The 20,513-nt window shown below is 44.1% G+C and overlaps 1 protein-coding gene across 2 annotated transcripts in view; it reads right to left on the reverse strand.

Annotated features, from left to right (window-relative positions):
• The window catches only part of lrwd1 (leucine-rich repeats and WD repeat domain containing 1), a 50,782-nt gene that overhangs the window by 20,225 nt on the left and 10,044 nt on the right, over window positions 1-20,513 (reverse strand). For both annotated transcript variants that reach the window (XM_068008004.1, XM_068008005.1), the window contains exons 5-8: window positions 20,133-20,285; window positions 18,371-18,490; window positions 17,151-17,498; window positions 13,359-13,485 (exon numbers count right to left, since the gene is read on the reverse strand). In XM_068008004.1, the coding sequence (XP_067864105.1) occupies window positions 13,359-13,485; window positions 17,151-17,498; window positions 18,371-18,490; window positions 20,133-20,285 (748 nt within the window). The remainder of the gene's footprint in view (window positions 1-13,358; window positions 13,486-17,150; window positions 17,499-18,370; window positions 18,491-20,132; window positions 20,286-20,513) is intronic.

The following is a 20,513-nucleotide window of genomic DNA, read 5'->3' on the forward strand; positions in this document are numbered from 1 at the left end:
CCCTCAATTTCTTCACCTCCGGATTCCTCCAAGGCGCCACGAGTGACATCACCAGGATCTCTCAGTCGTTTGCACATAAGTGTATACGACAGGTCACGGCTGGTTTGTTTGCCAGGGCATCCCACTATGTCAACTTCCACAGACAACATCAGCCAGACTGAGAGGGCAGTGGGTTTATTCTCTCTGGCTAGCTTCCCACAGGTACAGGGCGCAATTGATTGCACATGCGTAGCAATTCGAGAACCTGCACATGAGCCAGGACTGTTCATTAACCAATAGAGATATCACTCCATCAATGCGCAGCTGGTTTGCGACCACCGGAAGTGGTTTCTGCAGGTGTGTGCTAAATTCCCTGGCAGCTGCCACGATTCCTTCATTTTGCGCTAATCCAACATCTCGGCCCTCTTCCACACACAAGACAGACTTAAGGGCTGGCTCCTTGGAGACAAGGGATACCCCCTGCAGACGTGACTAATGACACCTCTGAGAAACCCCATCAGCGAGGCACAGCAGCAGTACAACGACAGTCTCATCACTACCAGGTCGGTCATTGAACAAGCCATTGGAATGGTAGAGATGTGCTTCAGGTGCCTAGATCGATCAGGGGGAGCCCTTCAGTACTCACCGGCGAGGGTGTGTAGAATAATAATCGTGTGTTGCGTCTGCACAACATCGCTCAACAGAGAGGGTTACAGGTGGATAAGGTCTGCACCTGCCATCAACATTCAAGAAGAGGAGGAGGAGGATGAGGACAATGATGGGCAACCCATCGGCAGAGCAGCGGCACACCTGGCTGCTCACGATCCAGGGAGTCACTCATTTTTGATAGATTCTCATAAGATAGTGAAGTACTCAGGCCACCTGGAATGACCACCACCAACACCCCTCCCTCCGTTTGCACAAAACAACCACACATACACCCACTGTAAACAAGCCCAATGGGTGGCATCAAGTCTTGCCGTTCAAGATGTGGGACATGCAAGGGCACTTTCATGAAAGGGATTCAAGAATGGACAAGATGTGGCAGTGGCGGTGACAAGTATGACATTTATTGTGAATATAAAAAAACCGAGAAATGAAAAACATGACATTTAGTCAGATACCCTTGTGCATACCCTTGGTGATCACAAAACCTTTGCATTTCTCTTCCTACTACTTCTAGGGGTGCATCCCTTGTGGCTTCAGCAGAGGTAGTGGCAGGTTGCTCACGTCCCTGCCCTGACTGCAGAGATGCTCTGGGCATCTGGGTTTTGGAGCCTGTGAGGGTCCAGCCAAAGACTGCTCCACCTGTACCTGTGCAGGGGCAGACTCGGCTATCTGGAGAGGAGGCAGCGTTGCAGGTACTGGTTGACGGGGGCGGGGAGGTCAACAGGTGAGATGTGGGAGCGCTTTGAGTGGAGACCCCACTTCCATGTCCCCTTTCGTCATCATCCCTCTCCTGGGCCAGGGCCACATCACTCCTACCATTCTGCTGGACAACAGCTTGGAGGACATCTGTGTGATGCCTTGTAAGACCATTGCTAACATATCTGTCAGCCGGTTTAAGGCGGCAGAATGTTGGTTACCCTGAGTCCACACAACCGTTGTCAAGGCCTGAATGGACTCATTTGTGAGCCGTGCTCGAAGTTCATTGGAGGCTGCCATTCTCTCCTTCGCAAACATTCCCGCACTTATCTGCACCACCAGTCCACCAATACTGGAGGTGGACTCCTCCATCCTCTCCGCTATTGAGAAGAGTGAGCGTGGCACGTCTTCCAGTACGTCGCAAAGGTGCATCTGTACCTCGATCGTTCTCCTTTTCAAGGATGGCCCCCAGGGTTCAGATTCTGTGTCCAGCTGAGCTGAACTTGGTGGGGGGTGCGACCACCGACGTGGACTCTCCACAGTTGCCCCTGCCACCAGTGTCTGCTCGTGCTCACTTGTGTGTGGTGAATCAACAGGTGACAACCCAACAAACTTTCTAATAGGACCCAATGAGGTGTTAGGAGCCATGCACCAGCACAGATACTATGATGTGACGGTGCGCGCAGAGGCATGGAACTCCTCTGAGGAATTGCCCTCGCCCACGACGCGTGAATCTTCAGCATTCCTTGGAAGCCTTGGAAGAGAACATACAGCAATATTAAGAATCGTCGCAGAAGTGATGTTGCGACGAGCACCCTGATGCGTGCAACAGGTCAATCATTGATAACATCAATTCACGATGTGTGTGAAGGATGTTAAAGTTCTGTCACCAGCCATTTGCGGATTGCCAGTCTCGGCATCTCCAACAGCCAGGCATTCAACTGTGTGGCTGAGATCTAACGCCTCCTCCTCCGCCTCTCTCAAGGCCACTATTTGTGGTGGGCCCCTTCCAGTCCTACTCCTCCCGCCTGCATTTCACGCTCTCTTCTCCTACAAGGGGAGAAAGAACAAATGCGTGAGTGAGTGAAAGTGACGTGTTCACCCAATGGATGCATTGCTTTGGGTGAGGCTGACAATGAAGCAGATGCATCAAGGGGTGACTATCAGACAGATTCATCACATTGCATCAGGATTGGGGTGATTGGGAATGGTGGGTTCACAAATGGAGAGGTGAGGAAGTGCACAGAAATTGTAGGTAAGTTGATAATGAGACTGAAGTGGGTGTGAGGAGTGATGTGATGGAGTAGGCTTGACATGACAGAATGAGAGGGGGGGTAATGTACACCACAGGATGTAGACGAATCAGCAACTGTACTCACTTTTCCTGACCTGGTTAGGTTATTAAAGCACTTCCTGTATTGTATTCACGACCTTGCCACCGCGCTCCTGCTGCTCAGTTCCTCTGCTACCTCCAGCCATGCCTTCTTGGTGGCAGAAGCAGGGCGCTTCCTCCGGAGTTAGCCAGGTATAGTATCTTCCCTCCTGCTCCTGACACCAGCCAGTAACAGCTCCAGAGTTGAGTCACTAAGCCAGGGTGCAGCCTTTCACCTGAGATGCTGCATTTCTGCACATTCCTCCTTTCTCAAAATCCATACTTGCAATGGCCCTTTAAATACTCCACTTCTCAGTACGCCTGCTGCGCAGCTTGGAGACATTTAGGGCCTTCAATTTAGTCACAATCGCTCGAGAAAACGCACAAATTTTTTTCCCCATTTTCCCACATGCTTATTGACCCCCTTCCCCTGCTAGATTAAAATTTTACCCCCATGTCTCCTCGTGCAAACGCTCCACCAAGCTCATGAATGTCTGTCTCTCTACCTCAGAACTTTCCAGTGATTGGGATTTTCTTTTATTTAATAGCTTTGGATTTTTAAATATAGGACTATGGATTGTAAAATGTTGCATTCTGATTGGTGGTCCACCAACAAGAGGACGGTGTTTTTCTATTCAACAATCCTGTATTTAAAAACCCAGAGATGTAATGGCCAAAATATTAGAACAGAGGAACTGGGGCTTTGCGGGGGACAGGTCAGGAATCCCAACATACATTTCATGAGAAAGTGGCAACTTACACCCAGCAACATGAGGGTGGCATGGTGATGGCTCTGATTTTCTTTGTCTCTTGTAGGTCACTGAGCTCTGTTCAGTGCTTCCTCACAGAAATGTGACGTGGCCAGAATTAAGGCATTGTGGATGTAAATCTCCATCATACTTCAATATGGTGCTTTGTCAAAAAAGGATTCAAATCTGATCACATCCCACAGGAACAAACTTTAAACATCAGGGATGCTCAAAACAGTTGCTGTTTGGGGGGTGAGGGAAGATGAAAGAGAGGGACATCCCCTTCCAAAAATCTATCAGTTTAAATTTTGTGAGGCTGCTCTGTCACATAATAGGAGCGCAACTGCAGCTAAAAGCCCCGAGGTCATCAGGAAAGGGGGAAATACTTAACAAATTGCATCAATCTTTTTTTCTCGACTCATCTTCAGACTGTCCACTGAGAAGCCCTGCGGACGCTCAACAGCTAATTTCTTTTCACTCTGCTCCACTTGGGCACCCAACTGTCAACGACGATGACAAAAGTGGGGTGGGAGGCGAGGAATGCCCCCTTTGCCTCATTTGAATGATTAACTGGACTTTATGGGAACACCCAACATAGTGCAATGGGGGCAGAGACCTGACGTAGTAGGCCTCTGTCCCTTTTTCCTCTTGGCTGGTCACCAGGCACTGCAATGAGAAATATTAACCCTCAAAAGTTGCATTTGGAGAAGAGGATCCTTTCAACCTAGTAGATAGAGCATTGGAAAGTACAACCCATCTGGCCAGTCTCTAATATCTGTCCAATTCTACTTTGAATTTTTTCACACAATCTGCCTTCCTGTTCAGCACGTTCACTATCCTCTGCGGAGGATAGTTAAATCCAACCTGTCTCTGTACATCTTCTCTTTTCTAAGCTCGAGCCAATGTCCCCTCGTTCTAGAGTTTGTGGCAGTATAGAGCACACTGTCAGGTTTAATGGGCATAATTTTAGCTGAGAGCCGGGAACCCGGTATCTTTAGATACTCATGGGGGGAACCCGGAACCCAAACAAGTACATCACAATCTGCGATCGCAACTCAATTGAAAGTAAGTACTTCTGCTTCTGGATTTCTCACAAAACTGGCTTAGTGGCAGAAGGCAGAGGGTGATGGTCGAAGGTTGTTTTTGTGACTGGAAGCCTGTGGCCAGTGGGGTACCACAGGGATCGGTGCTGGGTCCCTTGCTGTTTGTGGTCTACATTAATGACTTGGATATGAATGTAAAAGGTATGATCAGTAAGTTCGCTGATGATACAAAAATTGGTAGGGTGGTAAATAGCGAGGAGGATAGCCTCAGTCTGCAGGACGATATAGATGGGTTGGTCAGATGGGCGGAACAGTGGCAAATGGAATTTAACCCGGAAAAGTGCAAGGTGATGCACTTTGGAGGGACTAACAAGGCAAGGGAATACACAATGAATGGGAGGACCCAAGGCAAGACAGAGGGTCAGAGGGATCTTGGTGTGCAAGTTCACAGATCCCTGAAGGCGGCGGAACAGGTAGATAAGGTGGTAAAGAAGGCATATGGGATACTTGCCTTTATTAGCCGAGGCATAGAATATAAGAGCAAGGAGGTTATGATGGAGCTGTATAAAACACTGGTTAGGCCACAGCTGGAGTACTGTGTGCAGTTCTGGTCGCCACACTACAGGAAGGATGTGATCGCTTTGGAGAGGGTGCAGAGGAGATTCACCAGGATGTTACCAGGGCTGGAGCGCTTCAGCTATGAAGAGAGACTGGGAAGATTGGGTTTGTTTTCCTTGGAGCAGAGGAGGCTGAGGGGGGACATGATTGAGGTATACAAAATTATGAGGGGCACAGATAGGATGGATACTAAGGAGCTTTTTCCCTTCGTTGAGGGTTCTATAACAAGGGGGCATAGATTCAAGGTAAAAGGCGGGAGGTTTAGAGGGGATTTGAGAAAGAACTTTTTCACCCAGAGGGTGGTTGGAGTCTGGAACTCACTGCCTGAAAGGGTTGTGGAGGCAGGAACCCTCACAACATTCAAGAAGCATTTGGATGAGCACTTGAAATGCCATAGCATACAAGGCTACGGACCAAATGCTGGAATATGGGATTAGATTAGACAGGGCTTGATGGCCGGCGCGGACACGATGGGCCGAAGGGCCTCTATCTGTGCTGTATAACTCTATGACTCTATGCCAGGCAGCCTGATTGCTGGACTCTGATCAATCTGAGCCTGTCATCGGCCGGGGTGGTGGGCCAAGCCAATCACGGGGTCTTGTCGCACCAGGTGTGCTTGTTGGGCCTGGAAGAAGTACTCCTGCTCCTCTTGGCCCACATGCAGTGCAATAAAGGCATTCACCTCATAGATCCAGCTCTTCCTGCCTGACCTCAATCGGAAGTGATGAGAAACAGGTAAGAATAAAGTTGTTCTACTTTTGTAATACAGAAAAAAGTAACTCAACAATTTCAGTGAGGTATATTGTCCCTTTAAGTATCGGCCAGCCAGCTTTAAGAGGGGGCGGGACTTCTGGGTGTCTGGGGCGCACACATCCAAAACCCGGAAGTGGGCACGTTGGAGCAGGGACGCGGTCCCGCTCCAAAAATGCACTATTTTTATTGCCCACTCGTTCTTGGGGGTTAAAAATTACTCCCAATGTAGTTATTCCCTGAAGCATCTCCAATATTTGAATAATAACTCCCTTGAGTCTTCTCCAGAATAAACAATCACAGTTTGGTTGCACTGCCTCTAATGTCTGGATTTCCTGTTGGAGTGCAGCATGCAGAATTCTACAAGATAATCCAGGTGTGGCCAAAACAGTACCATATGCAGGCCCATTATCCATACTGCTCGTTTCAGTAAGCTATCCATCAATACCCCAATATCCCCCTCCTACAATGTGTCCTGCAGTCTAGAGCCATTTAGTTTACATTCCCACTGTTTAGTTCCCATTCCTAGTCTCATTAGCGTGTATTTGTTCAACTACCATTTGCCATTCACCAGTCCAACTTTCCAACCTATCCACATCAGTTTGCGTTTGGATTGCCTCCTCTCTATTCGTTGAGATCCCTACCAACTTGGTGTAATTTGCAAACTTAGCTTTGTTTCTGTCCCTAGCTCCAAATTACTTGCATACACTAGAAATATCAGTAGCCCCGCACTGATTGTCCCAGTGACCCCCTTGCCACATTAATGCAATTTCATTCACAAGCATCCTTTGCTTATTTGGTTCAGCCAATTTTCAATCCATCATAGAAGCTTGACTTCTATTCCATGGCTTCTTACCTTGTAGACTAATCATTGATGTGGCACATTACCAAAAACCTCGTCAAAATCTAAATACATCAGATACATAGAATTTCCATTGTCAATAAGGTCCAGCCAAATAAAATACATTGAGTTATATCAAAGCTATAGCACAGAAACAGGCCATTCAGCCCAACTGATGTTTATGCTCCACACGAGCCTCCTCCCTCCATCCCTCCCTCAACTAACCCTATGAGCATACCCTTCTATTCCTTTCTCCCTCATGTGCTTATCTAGTTTCCCCTCAAATGTACCTATGCTATTTGCCTTAACTACGCCTTGTGGTAGCGTGTTCCACAATCTAACCACTCTTTGGTTTCTCCTGAATTCCCTATTGGATTAATTAGCGACTATTTTATATTTATGACCTCAAGTTTTCGACTTCAAACCCTTTCATTATCTTAAAGGAATCTATCAGGTCACCCCTCAACCTTCTCTTTTCTAACACACGGAACAGCCATGGGGACCAAATTCGCACCCCAATACGCCAACATTTTCATGCACAAGTTCGAGCAGGACTTCTTCACTGCACAAGACCTCCAACCAACACTATACACCAGATACATCGACGACATTTTCTTTCTATGGACCCACGGCAAGGAATCACTAAAGAGACTACACGATAACATCAACAAGTTCCATCCCACCATCAAGCTCACCATGGACTACTCCTCAGAATCAGTTTCTTTCTTGGACACACGAATCTCCATCAAAGACGGGCACCTCAGCACCTCACTCTACCGCAAGCCCACGGACAACCTCACGATGCTCCACTTTTCCAGCTTCCACCCTAACCACGTCAAAGAGGCCATCCCCTATGGACAGGCCCTGCGAATACACAGGGTCTGCTCAGACGAGGAGGAACGCGATGGACACCTACAGACGCTGAAAGACGCCCTCGTAAGAACGGGATATGACGCTCGACTCATCGATCGACAGTTCCGACGGGCCACAGCAAAAAATCGCATAGACCTCCTCAGGAGACTAACACGGGACGCAACCAACAGAGTACCCTTTGTCGTCCAGTACTTCCCCGGAGCGGAGAAACTACGCCATGTTCTCCGCAGCCTTCAACATGTCATCAATGAGGACAAACACCTCGCTATGGCCATCCCCACACCTCCACTACTCGCCTTTAAACAGCCACCCAACCTCAAACAGACTATCGTTCGCAGCAAATTACCTAGCTTTCAAGAGAACAGCGTCCACGACACCACACAACCCTGCCACGGTAACCTCTGCAAGACATGCCAGATCATCGACACAGATACCACCATCACACGAGAGGACACCACCCACCAGGTGCATGGTTCATACTCCTGTGACTCGGCCAACGTTGTCTACCTCATACGTTGCAGGAAAGGATGCCCCAGAGCATGGTACATTGGCGAGACCATGCAGACACTGCGACAACGGATGAACGGACACCGCGCAACAATCGCCAAACAGGAGGGTTCCCTCCCAGTCGGGGAACACTTCAGCAGTCATGGACATTCATCCACCGACTTTCGGGTAAGCGTACTCCAAGGCGGCCTTCGAGACACACGACAACGCAAAATCGTCGAGCAGAAATTGATAGCCAAGTTCCGCACCCATGACGACGGCCTCAACCGGGATCTTGGGTTCATGTCACGCTACATGTTACCCCACCAGCGAACAAATGTTATCTGTTTTTAATATAACGGGTCAGTTGCTGTCTTTTCTATGTTTCTACCTCTCTATCTCTGTTTTTTTTGTTTGTTGTTTTTTTTGGTGATTTGTATATTCTGAGACCTGGCAGGTAACACCTGTCTGTCTACACACTGATTGCCTTGGCAACGGGCAGTTGAAAAAACTGTCTGTAATCAACAAGCATTGTTCTGTGAATTATAAATGCGATTTCATTTCGAGGATTTCATTTTCACATCGTTCACCTGACGAAGGAGGAAGCCTCCGAAAGCTTGTGAATTTAAAATAAAATTGCTGGACTATAACTTGGTGTTGTAAAATTGTTTACAATTCTCTTTTCTAGAGAAAAGAGCCCCAGCCTGTTCAGCCTTTCCTGATAAGTATATCCTCTCAGTTCTGGTATCATCCTTGTGAATCTTTTTTGCACCCTCTCTACTGCCTCTATATCCTAACTTAATCTTTCAAAGTTCTCTAGATTCAGGAACTGTCCCTCTAGACTGGAAAATTGCACATGTCACTCCGCTTTTTAAGAAAGGAGAAAGAGGGAAACTGGGGAATTATAGACCAGTTAGCCTAACATCTGTTGTGGGGAAATTGCTGGAGTCTATAATTAAGGATAGGGTGATTGAACACCTCGAGAATTTTCAGTTAATCAGGGAGAGCCAGCATGGATTTGTGAAAGGTAGGTCGTGCCTGCCAAACCTGATTGAATTTTTTGAAGAGGTGACTAAAGTAGTGGACAGGGGAATGTCAATGGATGTTATTTATATGGACTTCCAGAAGGCATTTGATAAGGTCCCACATAAGAGACTGTTAGCTAAGTTAGAAGCCCATGGAATCGAGGGAAAAGTACGGACTTGGTTAGGAAATTGGCTGAGCGAAAGGCGACAGAGAGTAGGGATAATGGGTAAGTATTCACATTGGCAGGTTGTGACTAGTGGAATCCCGCAGGGATCTGTCTTGGGGCCTCAATTATTCACAATATTTATTAACGACTTAGATGAAGGCATAGAAAGTCTCATATTTAAGTTTGCTGACGACACAAAGATTGGCGGCATTGTAAGCAGTGTGGATGGAAACATAAAATTACAAAGGGATATTGATAGATTAGGTGAATGGGCAAAACTGTGGCAAATGGAATTCAATGTGGACAAATGTGAGGTCATCCACTTTGGATCAAAAAAGGATAGAACAGGGTACTTTCTAAATGGTAAAAAGTTAAAAACAGTGGATGTCCAAAGGGACTTAGGGGTTCAAGTACATAGACCATTGAAGTGTCATGAACAGGTGCAGAAAATAATCAATAAGGCTAATGGAACGCTGGCCTTTATATCTAGAGGACTGGAGTACAAGGGGGCAGAAGTTATGCTGCAGCTATACAATACACTGGTTAGACCACACCTGGAGTACTATGAACAGTTCTAGGCACTGCACCTTCGGAAGGACATATTGGCCTTGGAGGGAGTGCAGCGTAGGTTTACTAGAATGATACCCGGACTTCAAGGATTAAGTTACGAGGAGAGATTACACAAATTGGGGTTGTATTCTCTGGAGTTTCGAAGGTTAAGGGGTGATCTGATCGAAGTTTATAAGATATTAAGGGGAACGGATAGGGTGGATAGAGAAACTATTTCCGCTGGTTGGGGATTCTAGGACTAGGGGGCACCGTCTAAAAATTAGAGCCAGACCTTTCAGGAGTGAGATTAGAAAACATTTCTACACACAAAGGGTGGTAGAAGTTTGGAACTCTCTTCTGCAAACGGCAATTGATACTAACTCAATTGCTAAATTTAAATGTGAGATAGATAGCTTTTCGGCAACCAAAGGTATTAAGGGATATGGGCCAAATGCAGGTATATGGAGCTAGATCACAGATCAGCCATGATTTTATCAAATGGCGGAGCAGGCACGAGGGGCTGAATGGCCTACTCCTGTTCCTATAGTATGGAGACCAGAACTGTGCACAGTACTCCAAATGCGGTCTAACCAAGTTTCTATACAAGCTTAGCATAACTTCTCTGCTTTTTAATTCTATCCCTCTAGAAATGAACCCCAGTGCTTGATTCGCCTTATTAACCTGCGTCGCTACTTTTAGTGATTTGTGTAACTGTACTCTTGGATCCCTTAGCTCCTCTATCGGATTTGGACTCTTATTATTCAAGCAGTATGTGGCCTCTTTATTCTTCCTACCAAAATGCACCATCTCACACTTGTCCATATTGAACTTAATTTATCAATTACATGCCTTGATATACACATACATACTCTGCTAACTCCTCCCTAACTTTTAATATTTGCGGATGCAATCAATCCAAACCAGGGGTTTTATCCTCTCTAAGTTTCATAAGTTTATCAATTATCTCCCCCCTTTCTATCTTAAATGTTTTTATATCGTATTTCATCTCTTCTTCTAATGTCATGCCCACCTTGTTAGTCTCCCTTTTAAATACTGAGGCAAAGTAGCAATTCAATATTTCTGCCATTTCACTGTCATTACATGTGAGTTTATCCTGTGCATCCCTTAGTGGCCCTATCACTCTCTTGATTTTTCCTTTGTTATTTATGTGTCTGTAGAATACTTTATTATTTCTTTTTATATTCCTTGATAATTTAATTTCATAATTCCTCTTTGCTTTCCTAATTTTTTTTTTACTTCTTTCCTAACCTCTTTGTATTCCCTTCTGTCATCCTCTCGTTTATTGTCTATGTACTTAGAGTATGCTTTTTTCTTTAGTTTCAATTTTACCCGTATCTCTTTATTCATCCAGTGTTTCATTATTTGCTAGTTTGTTCTTGCTTTTTAAGAGGAATATATTTCTCCTGAACTCTATTGATCACCGTTTTAAATATTTCCCACTCTGTTCTATCTCTGTCTGTTAACATTTTTTTCCAGTTCACCTTCCCTAGTTCTATTCTCATCCTCTCAAAATTAGCTTTTTTCCAATCTATTACTTTGGTCTTTGTCTTACTTATGTCTTTCTCAATTATTATTTTAAACCTTATTATGTTATGATTGCTATTTCCTAGATGTTCTCCTACGCTTACTTCTCTTATCTGCTCTGGGACATTTCCCATTACTAGATCTAGCAGTGATTCCCCTCTTGTTGATTTCTCACATATTGGGTAAGAAAGGAGTCCTGTACACACTGTAAAAACTCTATTCCCTTTTCCCCTTTCCCTATCTCTTCTTGCCAGTTTATTTGGGGGTAGTTGAAAGCTCCCATGATTTTTATTTGATGTTTTTTACTCATTTCATAGATTTGTCTACATATTTCATCCTCCACCTCCCTTCTACTATTAGGTAGTCTGTAGAATATACCTATTAACTAATCCTTTGTCTCAATCCAAATGGATTCTGCTTCTATCTTAATGTTACTTTTGTCCCTTTTCTCTATTGCCATTATGTTGTCCCCAATTAGTACAGCCATCCCAACCCCTTTCTTCCTTCCCTATCCTTTCCAAATACGTTATATCCTGCAATATTTAACTGCCAGTCATGTTCCTTGTGTAACCATGTTTCAGTTATCCCTACTACATCTGGCTCCTCACGACGAGTTATTGCCTCTGGTTCCCCCGCTTTGTTTCGAGTGCTGTGCACATTGCTGTACTGGCAATTTAATTTGTTTTTAATTATTGTTCCCCATACTTTATTTTTAACAGTCATTTTGTACTTATGTTCTATAACTGTATTTGTTGCCTGGCCATTTATATTACCGTTATTCTTTACTTTGGTCTGACCTTTGCTCTCATTTCCTATTTCTTTTATCTTCAGACTTACGTTATCCTCACCAGATCCCTCCCCCGTCTTACTAGTTTAAAGTCCTATCGACAGTGCTGTTTATCCTTTCCGCTAGCATACTGGTCCCATTCCATTTCAGGTGGAGCCTGTCCCGATGGTACAGTTCCTTCCTGTCCCAGTACTGGTACCAGTGTCCCATGAAATGGAACCCTTCCTTCCCACACCAGTCTTTCAGCCATGCATTCACCTTCCTGATCTGTCTATCCCTATTCCAATTAGCACACGGCTCGGGAAGTAATCCCAAGATTATCACCTGTGAGGTCCTGTTTTTTTAATTCAGTTCTTAACTCCTGATATTCTCTTAGCAGGATCTCCTTCCTTTTCTTCCCTATATCATTGGTCCCAACATGGAGCATGACAACTGGATCGTCCCCCTCCCTTTCCGAGTTCCTCATTGGTTGCTCAGAGATATCCTTTAGCCTTGCACCAGGAAGGCAAACACACCCTCCTGGACACTCGGTCGTAACTGCAGAGGGTGCTATCCATCCCCCTAATTATCGAATCCCGTACGACTACAACCTTTCTATTCTGCTCCCCCCCACCCCCGGACTGCCTCCTGCTCTATGGTGCCATGGTTAGCATTCTGACTGCCTACCCTGCAGCCTACATCCTTATCCTTACAGATATCAAGTACATTGTACCTGTTGGGTAGGACCAGTGTCCGCAGGGCTTTCCTCTGTACCTCTCCTTGGTTCCCCTTACCTTGCTGACTAATGTTTCTAGTGTCTCTAACTCACACTCCAGCTCAAGGCAGAGACATTTCCTGCAGACATGGCAATCCGGGACAGTCTCGCTGTCCAATGACTTGCACATACCATCGACCAGACACACAGCCTACACGGTTATTTATTTATTTGATAATATTAATTTAATTCTAGAACTAGTAGAAACACTTGCGGTCTAGATTATGTTCAGTAGATGGATTTTAGCTTGATTTTAAATTAATTAATTATTCTGAATATTTACTTATTTAAAGTTAACTCTCACAGTGACCTCAGCTACTCCGTACTGTTTCACTTTAAAGTGTGTAAATAACGAAATTTTGTGCACTTTCAGACAATTAGTATTTTAAAAACTACTCCAGTCGTACTCTCTACATTCTATGTGCTATTTTGTTTTAAACCCTGTATTATTTCACCTGGAATCTGGAAGTTCTTGATTTCCGGTTCAAAAGCACAGGCCCAGAGCTGAGTGCGGAAATCCTCAGGGTTGTTATCCTTGCTGTGGCTCTGTAGAAAATGTAACGGTTCTAGGACAACAGAGTTCTGGTGAGGATTTAAAAAAATAAATCATGACTGCTGGTAGGACATAGATACATACAAAAGTTTACAGCACAAAAGGAAGTCACTTGGTCCATCATGCTTGTGCCGGCTCTTTGCTAGAGCAATGCAATACAATACAATACAATCCCACAGCCCTGCTCTCTTCCCGTAGCCTTGTAACGGTCTCTGCCTCAACAACGCCCTGTATAACAACCTTCTCCATAAGAAAATTTCTTCAAGCCTCTTTCTGCGCTCTCTTAGTGACAATTTTAAAATGATGACCCCACATCACCGACTTCCCAACCAGAGGCAATAGTCTTATTTACTCTATCAAAGCTCTGAAAAATTTTAAAAACCTCCATTAAATTTTCTCTTAGCCTTCTCTGTTCCAATGGAAATAGTCCCAGTATCTCAAATCTCTCCTCATAACGACAGTTTCCCATCTCTGGCATCATCCTGCTGAAAATATACTGTTCAATCCCTATAGCTTTAATGCCCTTTCTGTAAACGGAATCCAAAACTGCACATAGTACTCTAACTGTGACCTAACCAATCACAATTTTCTATAAATTCATTATTAACTTCTTTACTCTTTTATTTGCCCCTATTTATAAAACCTAAAATTCTTTGACCTTTTTTAATGAGTTTTTCCACCTTGCTTTTGCTGGGGATTATATTTGAATCCCTTGTCTCTGTTCCTTCACACTGTTAAGTGTCTTCCCAGGAGGTGTATACTCTTGATTCCTTGTTTTTATCTCACACTTATCTATATTAAATTGCACCTGCCACTCATCTACCCAGTCCACTAACCTGTTTACGTTTTCCTGAAGCCTCACTATTTGCCAAGCCTCCTACCTTTGCGTCGTCAGCAGATTTTGAAATTGTGCTCCCTTTGCTCAAGTCCAAATCATCTATATATACACAGAGAACAAAAGTGGACCCAGCACCAACCCCCACCCCCTTCCAGTACATCACTTCCAATCCATCTTCAAGCAACACCCATTTACTCCATCTGTTTCCTGTCCACCAACTTTCTATCCATGCTGTTACATTTTCTCTTAGATCATACGCCAAAATTTTTCTATCAAACCTCTTATAGTCAATGTGAATAGTTGTGGAACATGAGTGTATGCCACGTGCGCATAACTGTCTGGATTTTTTTCATTTGTTCTTTGGGTGTGGGTAACACTGGTAATGCAGTATTTATTGCCCAATCCTGAAGGTATTAATAGTCACCCATGTAGTTTGGGACTGGAGTTATGTGTAGTAGCCCAGACCAGGTAGGGGTGGCAGGCTCCCTTAATTGAAAAACTTTAGTAAAAGCCCAACTGGTTCACAACAATCCAGCAGCTTTCACAATTATTTTACAAGTGCCAGCCCACAAATTAACATACTTATTGAATTCAATTTCACAACTTGTTATGCTATGGTTTGAATTGCTGACTTTTGGTTTGCTAGTCCAGTACCATAACCACTAGGCTACCATACCCCCGTTTTGATCACATTTTTAATTAAAAGAACTCCAAATTATATTTAGTACAGAAAACTCTTTGAAAAAATCTAACTCCTGTCACGTGCTACAATGGAAAAATTAAGTGAAAAATAAGGCCTTATTTTCCACTTACTGAGAGCAGCCTTTTGCCACTACCAATAATCACGTTCTCTTCACTGAGGGGATCTGCTCCCAAGTGTGGCTCTTCAGCTGGGTACTAGGAGATATGCTAGAGCAGCCAACGATATTGAGTCCTAATATACATGGAAAAACCATCAAAAACATTTTTTTTTTAAATAACAAAGGCACACCATCCACATGAATGTTTCTGGCAAACTTTTATGTGTGGAGAGGGTGAAGAGCCAAAGGAAGTATGTATCACGTTCACAAGAACATCATCATGTGGAAATGATGTGATGGCGGTGCCGTTCAGTATGATTAATGTCACTGCATCTGTAAACAACTGTAAAAGCTTTGCTGGACACTTTGGGCATAACTTTAGCCCGGAGCCGGGAAGGGGAGGGTCGAATCGCGGACGGGAAACCCAGAAGTACGGGTTTCCCTGATGTCCTTATGATTTTGACGTAAGGACGTCTTTTGTTTTTTTCTGTCGTTTTCCTGTCTGATTCTAGGACTTCTTCCAGTTACAGCTCTCTCTCAGCTATATAGACCAGGTTTTAATTCCTGGTTTCAGAGGGGTAGTAGCAGCTGCAGCCCAAAATTGTTCTCAGCACTCCTTAAGTATGAAGGGCAGAAAAAACAACCAGAGATCCTGCTCCCAATTACCCCGGGGCACCTGTTAGCAAATGTATCAGCTGAGGACAGTATTCGTTGATGCCCATCACTGTTTAATAGCTAGCCATACCTCATTGGTCCCGATATTTATGGGGAAACGGGGAGGCGTGGAGAAAGCGGGGGGTGGAGTGTTGTTGTAGCAGAAATGCGGGTAACACGGATTTAACAGCAGGACCTCAACCTCAGATTGAGAGGCTGGCTGGTTGTCGGGTGGGAAGGCCTGCAATGGTAGGCCACAGCCCGGGGGTGGGGAGGAGCGATCATGGGTCTGGGGGAAAACAGGGTGGGGAGGGGAGGAAACTGATGTGGGTCGGGCAGAAGATTGTGGAGGAGAGGGAGGGATCGCCCAGGGGAGGGCAGGGAGAGAGAGAGAGAGAGAGAGAGAGAGAGATATCGCCCAGTGGAGGGAGGGAGAGAGGGATTGTGGAGAGATCGCGGAGGGAGGGAGAGATCGCGGGAAGATCGTGGAGGGAAGGAATGGTAGAGATCTCCGGTTGGGGGCGGATGAACGCAGTGGGAAGATCGTGGAGGGCGGGACATCGTAGATGGAGAGATCGTGGGGAAATCGTGGAGGGAGGGAGAGATCATGGGTCAGGACGGTGGGGGCAGAGAACGCGGAGGGTGGGGGGGATACACGTTCGGCAGGAGACTGTGGGTCGGGGGAGGGGATGGGAGAGATTGTGGAGGAAGGGGGAGATCGCGGGTCGGCGGGGTGAATTCGCGGGGCGGGAGATTGTTGACGGAAGGCAGAAGTGATCAGGGTCTGGGGGGAGCTCGTGGAGGGAGAAATCATGGGTCATAGGGGAGCGGAATAGAGCAATAAAAAATGTCAAAATAAAAGGTTTCAGATTTTACTTGTTGAACAGAGGAGTGCAGAGAATAAGAGCTTGTATAATAAATAAATACTACTTGTAAAATGAAATGGAGATAATTCTTTAAGCAAACTCTTTATCCAGAAATTCATTTTCCAGTTTTGATATTGTAGCTTGTTGTTAATGAAACCAATATGGCGGGCAGCGCACAAACTATGTGGAATGATTGTGCCATATTGGACTCCGAGGTGCCCCTTTACGCCTGTAAAACAGGCACAGCGTGATCCAATTTCTAGGCCATTTCATTTTACAAGTAGTATTTATTTATTATACAAGCTCTTATTCTCTGCACTCCTCTGTTCAACAAGTAAAATCTGAAACCTTTTATTTCAGTTACACATTACACATCAGGAGCCACTGAACCCAAAAAGGTACCTGAATATTTAAGAGACATAGTCCCCAAATTTACTTCTCTATTTGTATGGTTAAACGTCAAGGTCTATATAAAGATGCATGCATCTTAAAATATTAGGAAGAAAAAGAAGCTGCTGTAATTCCACGCCAATTACCTTGTACTTTGATTTCTTCCTTGGAATACTTTCTTTACTAACTGCAACTGGAGTTGCGGAACAATCTCTCTTTGAAGTCCTGGCTTCCTTTTTCACTGCAACTCTATTGTCCTTCTTGAGGTGTTTAGCCATCAGAACAGTTTGTCTTTCTTTCTCAGGCTGAATTCTCATAATCTTCCTGGAAATGTCTTCAGTGCCATTCTGTGACATCTCAGCTCTTCCAGAAATGACTTGTTTTGCACTCTTGGCAATATCCTGAGCAGCCTGAAGTCTGGTGTTTCTATTTGAAGTCACTACAATGGAGGATCCAGAGCTCACCACATTTCTTCTACTAGAGCTTTTAAGAACCTGCATACAAACAGGAGCATGTAAGACAGCTAGATAAATTCTACATCCTTACAGCATTTAAAGGATGAACAATCCCTGCAATGTAATATTGTCACTATCATGTACATCAAGAAGTTGCATTCTCACTCCGATTTTGCCTCCTCTTGTGTGGTGAGTGACTGGGCTCAACACATCTATGCGAGGGAACTTAGTGAAATAGGATGATAAACTCTATCAGCAACTGCACTTTTCAGATGTAATCTGTAGACCCATTTCCTAAGACTGACTCATGGTGGGTGCAGGTGATTAAGTGAAGCCATTCAGTCTACAAGGGTCACCAGTATTTTTTTTGAGGAGCCCTTTTGGAGAGATGGAGGCAATCTTCACAGTGGAAAGCAACAAACACAAAAATGGATGAACACTGGTTTCTGGGAAAGCCCTCCTGACAGGCTATTGCTTTTAATTTTTAAACCAAAATGTATTCATTTTTTCAAGATTATAACCTATTTTCTTCACATTGGAAGTGTTAATTATCTATATGCATCAACGCCAAAATATTTGTGGCTGAGTCAATATGAAGATAATATCAGCGGTAGTGATCCATCAATTCTGAAGGGTGAGAGGGAGGGGAAGGCTTCCAAGAACATTGTTACTGAAAGCACAACATCTCAAGACAATGCTGTCAATGAAGGGAGAAAAAGAACCAAGGATTGGTCTGCAAACTGAGCTTTTATGCAGCATGGGATGGAGAACATCACAACTTGACAGAATACATAATTTCTGGACATTACATTGTACCAATGACTTTCCTCCAGTTCGAGATTATCCCAAGGTATGCGGAGAATGAGGAAGACTTTTCTAAAATTACACATGAAAACATTTAAAGTTTTTACATCAGTTTGATTTGCTCCGTTTTCATCCTCATCTTCATTTTCACTTCCTTCTGAGTCAGAGGATACCTGCTGCTCATGCTGCAGTAGAGAGGCCACAAATTCTGCAGCTATCATTTCTACCTAGGAAGCAAGTCACAGAAGTGTAAGCAGGTAAAAAGGATCGAGACTCTCTCCACAAAGCTGTTTCTATGACCTATTAAAGATGCAGGTTATCAGAAAGATGTTTAGTATATTCCTTTTAACTCTTTGAAGACTACAGTCACAATAGATTTTTAAAAAGATTATAAATATTTGGTTAATTCAAAAGAACATGAATTAAATGATTTGGCATTCCAAACTTTCAGATAACCCTACATTGTAACCTCTGTCCAGGTCCTAGCAATGAGCCAGCAGACACTGTGGTGTCAGGTTACCAAGTCTGCCACAGAGGGTTCATTCGGTTCCAATATCACTGTTCACTTGGATCCAACTCACCCTGCTTACCTTTCCCCAAGGAGAAGAGTCATAAATTGGTCTTCAGGTAACTGGCAAGTGTGCATTTATGATGTGCCAGCCACCTTTATGTTCTGGACCTCCAAATTTAATGCTGGATACCAGGCATACTCATCTCCAACTGTTTAATCTTGGTCCTCATGTCATCTTGAGGCTGCCCCGCTCTCCCAGGGTGCTGAGCAACTGGTTAGTGTAGGTTGCAGCACTCCCTCCCCGCAGCTATTTTTTCCAGTTTTCCACTGGTCTTGGACCGCGCAAATGGGACAAAGCAAGCCCTTCTGTTCCATGATAGGAGTTATGAACCATGAAGGAAAACTGTTTGAATATGTCTTTTTTGCCTCAAGCTTAACCTGCATTGGGCCTTTCGTTGAAGAAAGATAAGCAAGACCAATGCACCCTTCGACCTTTCTTAGCCAGATCCCGGAGAATTGTGTGCACATTAAAGCTTATGTTAAAATTCATTTGTAAATGATCAAGATAATGCTTTATCAACCTAACAAATCCCACTTGCCTCCAAGTGATCTCCAGATCTACATTTGATCCTAAGGGATGCACTGGCTGGAAAATGAGCTTCAGACTGAAGGTAGTCAGGAATGCACAGCTACAATGGTCACAATTACTAAAGTTCCAAATGAAAGACCTTCCAGAGATTCAAAAGAAGCTTTTATTCTGGAAAATGTCAGCCATAACATATCAACAAGAGTATCGTTCTGCTTAAAAGATATCTCTAAAACAATATTAAAAACACTTGTTATAAATTGGCAAATTATTGGTAGTAAAATTTCAGTTATTAATTCTAATACCAACAATACAAATTTAGGATGTTGGGAAATGAAATGAAAATTGCTACTTTTGGAGCAGAGAGAGTATCACACAAGGATATTTGTTCTCAGGCAATGAGTAAAGGAAATGAGTAAGCAATTGGTCAGAATAGAAGTACAGCACATAGCCACACCAACACATGGACCCATGGAGTGATGGGATGTTGATTTGTTTGGCTGTTCCTTTGAATGCTCATCCAGGTCACTGTGGGAAGCACTGAGCACAGGCTGGAGTAGAATAAAGAGATTGTTCTTACAAAAATAGATGATTTTCTATATTAAATGTTAGCAGGATGTTTACAATGAATAATCTAAAATGGATTATGGTCCCTGTGGGGCACTCTGGCTTTAAAGTCATAACAATCAAATCAACTCCTTCACCTGCTTAATGCAAACAAAGTGCCAGAATCAGAGCGAACAGGCATGGAAATGATCAAAAAACTACTTACCCTCCATTTTGTAAATTCACTCAGAGAGTTTGGACCATATTTAATTTTAGCAACTGCAGATTTCACAAAGGTTTTTCCAACTGCTCTTATCTCAGCAGCTGTAGAGGATTCTGAGAGCTGGGCCTTGTAATTCTTCTCCCAAAAAGCAGTTACCTAGAGAAAATCAAAACAAAAAAAACAATGCTTTGATAAAATGTATACTGGCACATTCTTTTTTTCAAAGCTTGGTTCAAAAATCCTCCTCCACCTTCTTCCTGTGATACTCTAAGCAGAAGTGACTCTTGGAATTTAGGGAAGTGAGGAATGTGGGTTTTTGGGAAGCCAGAAACATTATTTGCACTTAGAATGCAGGGAAAATAAAAGAAAAAAAATATGAAATGC

Source organism: Heptranchias perlo, chromosome 28 (assembly GCF_035084215.1).
Source record: "Heptranchias perlo isolate sHepPer1 chromosome 28, sHepPer1.hap1, whole genome shotgun sequence".
NCBI classification, from domain to species: Eukaryota; Metazoa; Chordata; class Chondrichthyes; order Hexanchiformes; family Hexanchidae; genus Heptranchias; species Heptranchias perlo.